The sequence below is a fragment of the Nothobranchius furzeri genome, chromosome 11 (genome assembly GCF_043380555.1).
Source record: "Nothobranchius furzeri strain GRZ-AD chromosome 11, NfurGRZ-RIMD1, whole genome shotgun sequence".
Taxonomy (NCBI): domain Eukaryota; kingdom Metazoa; phylum Chordata; class Actinopteri; order Cyprinodontiformes; family Nothobranchiidae; genus Nothobranchius; species Nothobranchius furzeri.
The window spans coordinates 39,339,295-39,349,091 of NC_091751.1; the positions used below are offsets into that span (position 1 = coordinate 39,339,295).

Below are 9,797 nucleotides of genomic sequence, written 5' to 3' on the forward strand. Positions count from 1 at the left end.
AACATGTAGCATGTACTGTTTAACCATGAAATTTAAATGTAAAATACGGTAAAATAATTAATAGGGCATATTTAGATGGGTAATAGGGTAAAACCCAGTGCATTTAAGATAAAAATGGGTTGAAATATGACGGAGCGCTAAGAGGGAGACTTCTGTGTCCATTCTTCCATCCGGTAATCCCCAGCGGTCAGGCCGGGCAGCCTGGACGATCCGGCGCCATTTGCTGCGCCTAGCTGCTGCGCGGTCTGACCGCTCGTGGAGTTTTTCATGTCTGACTTTAACCGCATCTAATACTGTATTACGGCGTGAGCGCAACAGCGACAACTTAATATCGATGTGTAAGCAGCCTGAGTGGTAGGGTGTTTTCATCTGAACCCTCCAGCAGGCTATGCTGCACTATTGACGTGTTAGCGCGCGGCGCTAACAACTTAGCAACGTGACATGTCTCTGAGAAAGCGTAAAACACGGACGCTTCTTCTGAAGCGGAAAATAACACCTCTTCTTAAGCAGAGCAGGATGTCGCCTCGGCTCGTTCACGGCCGAGCCGGACTGAGCTCGATAACATTGACCAAGCACAGCCACTGGGCCGTTGTAGCTGCCACCAGGCCTGCTGAAGGAACTCCAGCGGGTTTCATCAGACTCGTAAAGTTTCTTGTTTTTGCTGGGGATTTCTGTATTTTACCGCTCCCTCCTGCAGTCTTCCCCTATTAAAATTTAAAATGTGTAACTTTATGTATTGTGATGAATGACTAATATTCGTGTTAAACTGAAACGTTAGGCATTTAGGGGGAAAAAACAAAATAATAAACATTATACAGATGTCAAATAAATCAAACTGTAATTAAACTATATATTTTCAAAGTCATATAGACAGCATGATGGTTTGTGTGATCCGCGCGGTTTCACTTACACCCCTTTAATGATCAGGCTGTTTTTTATTATTTTTATCAGCTGATAGCAGTTAAAATTATGGTAAAAAATAATTTTATCTGTTTTTGATAACTTAATGCCCAGGAAGAGCATCTTCCTGGGCATTAAATATAACCCAAATGTTTTATTATGAGCAGATCTGATGAAGGTTTAGACAAGCAGTCTGCAAAGTAAAACTTGTTTAGAGTCCAAACTCTTACTAAAGCTTTTGAAAAGAAAAAATGGTTGAATTTTGAGAAATATCCACAACAGGGGAGCGAGACCTCTGAAAAATGTATATTTTCTCTGAATTCATAGAATAATGTGAAGATTCTGGGAAAAGTTGGGATTCTGAGATTAAAACGTAAATCTTTCTAATCATAATTCTGGCAGTTTTTGTGTCCTTCTGCTGTGGAAAGTCGTGCAACATGAAGATACTGAGAAGATGCTTACAACCTGTATTTTTATTCCATCCATAAATAAAATCATGAGCTATTTTTTTAATCCAAATTTGATCCAAAGGGCCATCGTTGGTTCCAGACCCGTTCTAGAACATTCCTCTAATCTTAAAGTCATCATCAGTTTCTTCCTTTTAACAAATATTTATTTGTTCAAATATTTAATATTTATAACTGGAATATTTGTTCCTCCCTCTCCCACTGCAGTTAGTCCTGTCCTGCAACCCTGTTTTTGCAGCTTAGTGAAGCCAACCATCACTAACCTGGGGGTGGTTTTGGACCCAGAGATGCGGATGGACTCCCACATTAGCCAGGTGGTTAGATCCTGCTTTTCCCGGCTTCGCCAGCTACCAAAGATGAAGTCCATCCTGAAAGACGTGTCATATTTTCTCCCCAAGCTGGACCTGACCGTCATGTATCGGTCCAAAATAGTGTGATGATATTGTGTTTTTGTACATAACAGACTTTTTAACAGACAAATTTGTCGCATTCTCCTACACCTCTTCACGGGCTCGCCACAGTAAATATTCTATTTGGCAAGAGATAAACTTTATTGTATTTATCCTAGTGAATCTATAATTAAACGGGTAAACTAGTAGTAGCACATCCAACATCAAAGAAAGTAAAATGTTATTATCAGGAGAGGGAGAATGTTTAAGTGGTTAGCAGCAGTGTGCTAGCCGATGGCCCCCTCCATGAGGCCACCACAGCTCAGCAAAACGTCATTGTAGCTTCTTCTGGGGAGAAAAACACTTAGAGAAAAAATAAAGTTAACAGCTGAAATAGCAGGAAATAATACAGTTAAAGAGCAGATTGTAGAAGAAAGAAACCCCTGGGTTAAACTGGTCTGTCTACTGCATAATGCTGAACTCTAACATGTGTCCTCAGGGAAGGACCTGATTGGTGTCCAGAACCTGCTGAAGAAGCACCAGGCTCTGCAGGCTGAGATCACAGGTCATGAACCTCGCATCAAGGCTGTCACCCAGAAAGGAGAGACCATGGTGGAAGAAGGTAGAGCAGGTCTGGTCCTGACATGTTTCTGAGGTGTCTGCAGGTTCTGGCTCACTTTTTTTGGGTCCAGGTCACTTCGCTGGTGAGGAAGTGAAGACTAAACTGTGGGAGCTTCATGGACGTTGGGACACGCTGAAGGCCAAGGCGTCCCAGAGGAGGCAGGACCTGGAGGACTCTCTGCAGGCCAAGCAGTACTTTGCGGATGCTAATGAGGCCGAGTCCTGGATGAGGGAGAAGGAGCCCATCGTTGGAAGTCCAGACTAAGGGAAAGACGAGGACTTGGCCGAGGTATGGAAGTCCCTTCCTGAGAAACTCCAATCGCTTTTCTTTGCTCTCTTTCCAGTCCTTCATAATTAGTGTTTCTGTATTTGGCATTTCCTTCGGTTGTCTACCAGACATCGTTGCTCGTTTGAGCGTCTCATGGGTTAGGAGTAGAAGTGCTGGCCTCGCACAGGAAGTGATGACAAACGTGTTCCCGTCGCTCTTATTTCAAACGGTTTACAAGCTGTGATGTGTGTTCCCGCTGCAGAGCAGCCATGACACGTGGCAGCCGGCAGAAGGCTCACGCTTTTCCACTAAACACCCGCAGAGCTACGTCTGCGGTGAACTGAGCAGGGTTTGTTTTACGGTGGCGGATCCGATTGGACCATCGCTGCGAGAAAGCTCCACTTGTGTCAGACGAGCTGAAGGTTCTGATGTTCTGCTCCACAGGCTCTCCTGAAGAAGCACGAGGCCCTGATGTCGGACCTGTCGGCTTACGGCAGCAGCATCCAGGCCCTGAAGGAGCAGGCCCAGTCCTGCAGGGTGAGTTCAGAATCCTCGGCCCGTCAGAACATTCTTATCCACCACGTTCTAACACCAGACCTGTTAACCCGACAGCAACAAGGTGATCAGCAGGTGCTTTTGTCCTGCAGGACCTGAAGGCCAATGAGTCCCGCCTGAGGGACATCAACAAGGTGGCATCTGAACTGGAGTCAGAAGGTCTGATGGCTGAGGAGGCTCCTATGGTTCAGGCTCAGGTGAGCGTCACCTGTCTGCAGCAGCTGGTCCCTCTCACTTCCTGGTTTAACTCTGCTCGTCTCTGTTTGTAGCAACAAGAACATCTGGGTTCTGCTCCTGGAAAGGTGCGTGTTGTCCTCCGCCTCCACCAGAACCAGACGTGGTGTTTATGTTACCACTCATTTGTTTGTTTACAGGATGAAGCCGACTCTAACACGGCGTCACCCTGGAAGGTGAGTTCATTCAGCTGATCAGAGGTCACCTCTGATGGCAGCAGTCACGGCCGACCGTGCTGACATCACACAGGAATTCAGGTGACCCGGCAGGCACCAGGTTTTGGTGAAAGTGGGGACATGTCAGCTGGTTGCCATGGCTAGTTATCTTTATGCATCTGTATGACTGCTGACTGGTGTGTGTTTCCTGTGACCTTTGACCTCAGACCGTACGGTTGGGCGTTCAGACGACGGCTAACTTTAATTCCATCAAGGTAAGAGGAAGCTCTTCCCTTCCTGTCTGAGCGATCCGTCTCCAGGTTTCTTCGTCCGGCGTCCAGCCGGCGTCCACCTTCATCTCACCTTCATCTCATCTCACTTCATTTATAGTGCAATACTTTCACATTATCATTTTCCCACACTTCTGTATACCTGTATTTTGTTGTTTTTCAATAAAGAATGACAAATTATTTAAGTTTGGTTTTTGTTGCACACAAATATATATCTGTAAAAAATATCTACAAAGCTAATGTTTACATAACAAGTATGATTGGGTTTTGCAATACGGCACTCAAGTTTATTTTAGTAAGATTTTCAAACCAAGTAAAGTTAGTAAAGAACACATTTCTATTGTCTGCTAAGAAACTGTTGGGATTTAAAATGGGCCTGTTGTACAAATAACTTGTAAATGATTATTCCTCACTTTTGTCTTAACCAAAGAAATTCCAGTAATTGAGCAAAAACATTTATTTTTAACACTACATTTTATAAAACAGGGCGCAAAGTGTCGGCACATGTAGGTATTTATGTCGATGGTCCGCCCCAACCGAACCAGGAGACACAGACGTCAGGGAGGCCAAGGTTGTCTCTGCAGCTCTCTGGGCACCACGCCTCACTCAGCTGTCTCCAATGATCCAAATGGCTATGGAGGAAAAAATAACAGGTTTGGCCTAGCTGTTTAAAGTACAAAACCATTCATGAAGTGGTCAAGACAAGTACTTGGAACTTACACGCTGCGTTGTGTAGCTGACGTTGGAGACACACAGGCTGCCATGGTGACCTTTTAATAGATCTAAGAAAAAAATGTAATAAAAGAATGAAACTTAAAAACTCCCAGACCTCATGTCATATTTACTCATCAGCTATGGCTGATTTGTTTGGATCACAGTGAGTTACACTAATTCTAATATATTTTTATTTCTATTATACATACATACTTTTTAACTGTTATTTTCACATGACTGTTATCAGGCTCTCTTGTTCTGGTTCTGATGATAACTCTGTGTCTTCCAGTAAGTTATCTTGTGCTTACTTCATCTGTATAATGTCTCTTTACTTTTGGTAAATTGTACTGAGTCCAGAATAAAGGCTAGTTGGCTGTACAAGATACAAACAAGTATTACGTTTTGGAAATATATGAAACACCGCCAGCATCTGTTAGAGCCTGTGGCGGGGTGCTGAGGGCCGGCTCCAGCCCAGGAATGAGCTCTACACGCCGGCCGGGAGGGTTTGAAACACCGCCATCCTCTCCTCTGCTGGCTGTAAATTCTGTTATGGTTACCGGTGCTTGTGTTGCAATGTGAAACGCTTGGTCTCAGATTTTGTAAGAAAGATAATAAAATGTCCCCCCAAAATACGACTTAAATATATTTTCTCTTCTTCATGATACATTTAATGGCTGGTGCGACTCAGGAGTGATAGCGCCAAAAAAAACTACTGAAAACTTGCTCAAAGCAAAATGTTTTCATTACGGAAATAAATTATAAACTTACCGATTTAAAACTTTTTTAATACAGGTACTTCTCACGAACAGGCGCAGAAAACCTCCACCTAAACTCCGTGTAAGGTTCAGGTCGATGGGTGTTCCAGTTAGCTCCGGTTGGGTTGAAGCTAGGTGGCTACATCCGTTAGCTCGGCTCCCACCTCCGCTTTAGCTTTGGGTTAGCCAGGGTTAGCTTCAGGTTAGCTCGTAGCTAGTTCGCCTGGGTGTCGTCACTCGAGCCCAGCCTTACAGCCACACCCTCAGCGCCTCCTCTCTTCCCTTTTATGGAATTGTCTGGGCTGGACGGAACCTGTGACACGGTCAAAATGGCGGTGGTGGACACCTCCCATTATGGACAGATAACGTGAAATTGAAGCCTATGGAATCGAATTGTCCAGTATATGTACAGTCTATGGTCTTGACTGACGGATGTTTAGAAAAGAGAGCTCGACTCCGTCCGTTCTTGCGGAGCTCTCCGGCAGGCACGCAAGGACAGATAGTGGCGTTGCGTGTCTCCGCACTGACGCAGACGGAGAAGCATGAATCAGGCTTTAGTCGAGAGGCCCAGACTTCCCTCTCCCCAGCCACTCGGACCAGCTCCTCCGGGGGAATCCCAAGGTGTTTCCTGGCCAGGTCCACTCCGACAGCTTCTGGTCAGAGATGTTTAATCTATTTAATTTCTGACTATATAAAACGATTTTTTTGGTTTTAAAGTGTGAAGTAAACTCCGACGGAGTAAAATCCAAGCCGATCCCGTACATTTTGTTTATTTTTGTTGCCTGTCAACATGGTGTCTACTCTCTGAGAGTCACGTGACGTCCGGAGCTCTATAGACTTCTATGGAAAAACTGGAATGCGGAAGTCACATGGTTCATTGTAGCTTCGAATAGTTCCAAACAGCCCCCGCTGCTGCATTGACTGCAGTTCATTTTCGGTGTTTCGGAAGGATTTTCTCCGGTAAGTTGATGAAATGTCATCTTTTTGTTTTTGCATTGTGAAGCGTTAGCTACCCGCTTCGTACCAAAAATAATCCAACGATGATATTTTATGTTGCCCGTTTTAGCTAGATAAGCTTTAATGAGCTAACTGTGTGCAGCTTGTTGGTTGTGAGCAGGAGGACGAGCTGTAGACGGGTTTCTTTCAGCTTGTTTGATTCTACGTTTTAAAAATATTCTGCACAGTTTGAAATAGGTTATAAACTTTTTACATTATTATTTTTATTTGGGATTTTTGTACAATACGTTGCTTGTTGCTGTATCAACACGAACATGCATCCGAAATGGAAGCACAAATGGAGAGACCAATAATAAAGAAAATGTGATTGTGAAGACAAGTAATTATTTATTATTTTTCAGTTAATAACACTGACTACAGCAAACTGCAGAAGCATGAGACAAACAGGATTACGAACGTAAGAAGATATGTTTTTCTGTTTTGTGGACTCAAGTAATTAGAATAGAATTACGATATTTCAAGAACAGTAGTCGAACACAATCCCTTTTAAAAATTAGACATTTTCCATAAAACTGCTCATTTCCACTTGCTTTATAATATTAGCATTTGCTATTTTGTTAAGTAAGGAATGACAAGAAATAAGAATAAAAAAAATACAACTATCGATAAATAAATGTCAGAGTAACTAAAACAAAAATTTTATGTAACCATTAAAGATACGGTTGCAATGTTGTGTGTCCATCTTCATGTTTTCATAGTGGCTGAGCGGAGGGCTGACCAGGAACAACAGTGGAGGCAAAACCCAGTTGGGTCTGTGATGGAGTGATGCATGCCTGAAGTGATTGCCATCTCATCCACAGTAAGCACAGACTCTCTTTCCATCTATGTCAGTTTTTTTTACCTTCAAACTGAGCCTGTCACACACCTCTCCTAACACACCTGGTTCCAGTTTAACGGGCTGCATTTGTCTTTGCAGGTTCTGACATCAGGCAGAGGGATACTCATGTCCTGAAGAAACCTGTAGCCTGTTGAACCCACTGAAAAACAGAGCTGTACGGCCTTTTTGATTGTCTGTTTACTCCATTTAATACCTCTTGTGTTTGTCATGCCTTTTTGACTTTCTGTTTCCTCCCTTAGGTTTTCCAGCTGAGTTCCCTGGTTGCGTAGCCTGTTCCTTTCTCCTCCTGGCCCTGACGCCGGCTCCTCATGGCTTCCTGGGATGTCCCTCTCTCCTGATACCATCTCATGTCCCCTCTCACTTTCCCTCATCTCATTTGCCTCACTGCTGCTGCTGCTTTCCTCATTCTCTGAAATTATAATGGCACTGTTAGAATAAAGAATAATTTTTAAACAAAATAAATACAAATGTCTAATATTTCAAAATATTTGTACCACAGTTTACTTGAGTACAACATGTGTGGTCACTGGTCAGTGGATCAACATGCAGTGGTTCTGCTGTACTTCTCACTGCGGGATCCTTATAATATTATTCAATAATTACCAAAAATAGCCAGGGGAAATGTGACAATATTCAATTTTTGTGATTTGTCCCACCATACGCCTTTCAAACTGACTTACAGCACTGGGATGTTTGGAACTATTGAGAGCTCCATGAACCACGTGACCGCGAGTCTGCGAGTTCAAAGTGTGTCGCAACTCTCTTTCTATAGCTCTGGTTTTAGCTAGGCATTAGCTCCAGAAAAGCTTCATGGAGATCTGAAGCAAGAACGGTGAAAGGACGCGTTCATAAACCCGTTTACACACGCCAGGACGAATGCACTCACTTTTACGTTCGTCAGGCAAAACACAGATTTCAGTTCACATTCATGAAAAATAAATTCACAAACGATCGTTCAATGGACGCGTTCGGCATAACACTGCATATTATGATAATTATTTCAGGATTTAAAAATACTAATGTCAGTTCATCAAATTCATCAGAAACTAACATGTCACAAACACAACTAAGCTTTTCAGTGGAAATATTTGTTATACGATTGAATTATAAATTACAATTAGTTACAATTACAAGTATGTACATGATTTATTTTATAAATATATATATTTCATTCAAATGTAGTTTTAGTTCTAGAAATTATTTTTATCTTTTAACTTTTCCTGTCCTGTCCCAGCAGCGGACAGAATGAACGATCCAGGTGCCATAATATGCCAGAGCAGAGTTACTGTACAGGGATGTAAGATATTCCTCCTGTTGCGCAGCAGCCTTTGTTGTTTTTGGCATGTTAGACCGCACTTGCTAATGCACCAGAGTGGATAGGCAGGGAGAAAAGAGACGTACCATACAAACAGGGAAAGACAGAGAATGGATCAATAAATAGGGAGAATATTTACACAAGTATGAGCTTCTGTGTGTGTGTGTGTGTGTGTGTGTGTGTGTGTGTGTGTGTGTGTGTGTGTGTGTGTGTGTGTGTGTGTGTGTGTGTGTGTGTGTGTGTGTGTGTGTGTGTGTGTGTGTGTGTGTGTGTGTGTGTGATAAGAATTCTTTTATATAAATGTTCGGAAAAATTACTAAAACAGGAACAGTTAAATCTACCCAGAATGTTTGTTCTAATAAAATAAAAGCTTAGCTGAGCAGACGACGGTCTGCATTTTAAAAACGAAAAGAGACGAGACACTTTGCTTATGAATGCATTCAGATGTGTGCCTTTATGTGAATTGTGTCAGTTTGTTGTCTACAAAGGTGTCAGGAAGCAGTTTAGTGTCCCATTCGGTTACCATGGCAACTCACCCAGTTGCTGACCTCTGTGTGATGGGGGTTAACACCAGTCAGACTGCTCCCCAGAGTCGGCTGTCAGGAATATGAAGATGATTGATTAGCATCTGTAGCACCAGCATGAAAAGATCTCATAAACACTCATTCAAATTGTTTTTATTGCTTTAAAAAATACCAAGTCAGTTAGCATCTGAATATTATTTATTTATTCAACTTATGTTTTTTGGAGGATAAAACATGAACATCGCCTTCCAAACAGCTCCTTCCTCCAGGCAGACTTGTAAAAAGTCAGGGATTTTGCAGGATTACAGTCAGGTATGTGATTGTTAATACACAAGTTTAGTCGCTGACAGAAATAGAAACACCTGTGAAGGAGGCCAAAAGGTGAGAAACAGCCATCTGGTGGTGAGAGGAGAGAGTTGTATGAGTGACACCAGGAAGACGCCGTTAGGCCATCATCTGTATTTCCCATTAAACCAGAACAGTTATTTAGATTTCAAAAGGCCATTGAAGACGTGTGCACCATTTGGGGAAATCTGGCGTCTTCGTGGAGGAATCATGACCACAAGCAGAGTCTCCAGAACAGGAACAAGGCTATTTTAGTCAAGTCTGCACATAAAAACATTAAAAATGTGTGCTATGGGGCTGTGACCTCCTCCTAGAACCACAGTAGATAAAAGAGTCCAACATGCCTCCATTTAGTGGCTCAAACATCCCAACATGATGCAGAAGAACTTTATTTTAATTATTTGATGACA

General features: G+C 42.7%; 1 protein-coding gene and 1 long non-coding RNA gene across 4 annotated transcripts; one reads left to right on the forward strand and one right to left on the reverse strand.

The window, feature by feature from the left end:
- Positions 1-2,525: 2,525 nt before the first annotated feature.
- LOC129163947 (spectrin alpha chain, non-erythrocytic 1-like) lies at positions 2,526-4,059 on the forward strand. 3 transcript variants are annotated; one of them, XM_054743323.2, is made up of 6 exons: positions 2,526-2,666; positions 3,090-3,182; positions 3,293-3,397; positions 3,470-3,502; positions 3,575-3,610; positions 3,817-4,059. In XM_054743323.2, exons 2-6 carry the CDS (start codon positions 3,117-3,119, stop codon positions 3,892-3,894), a joined length of 318 nt encoding a protein of 105 aa, XP_054599298.1. In that variant the 5' UTR covers positions 2,526-2,666; positions 3,090-3,116; the 3' UTR covers positions 3,895-4,059. The 3 variants fall into 3 exon arrangements, with proteins under 3 accessions (XP_054599298.1, XP_054599289.1, XP_054599293.1); XM_054743314.2 differs by having other exon boundaries at positions 3,470-3,610; XM_054743318.2 differs by lacking the exon at positions 3,817-4,059 and having other exon boundaries at positions 3,470-3,715.
- Positions 4,060-4,321: 262 nt separating this feature from the next.
- On the reverse strand, positions 4,322-5,591 carry LOC139061708 (uncharacterized). The gene is made up of 3 exons (XR_011515464.1): positions 5,362-5,591; positions 4,600-4,661; positions 4,322-4,511 (listed from the first exon to the last, which is right to left on the reverse strand). It is a non-coding gene; the product is annotated as an uncharacterized lncRNA (long non-coding RNA).
- Positions 5,592-9,797: the final 4,206 nt, after the last annotated feature.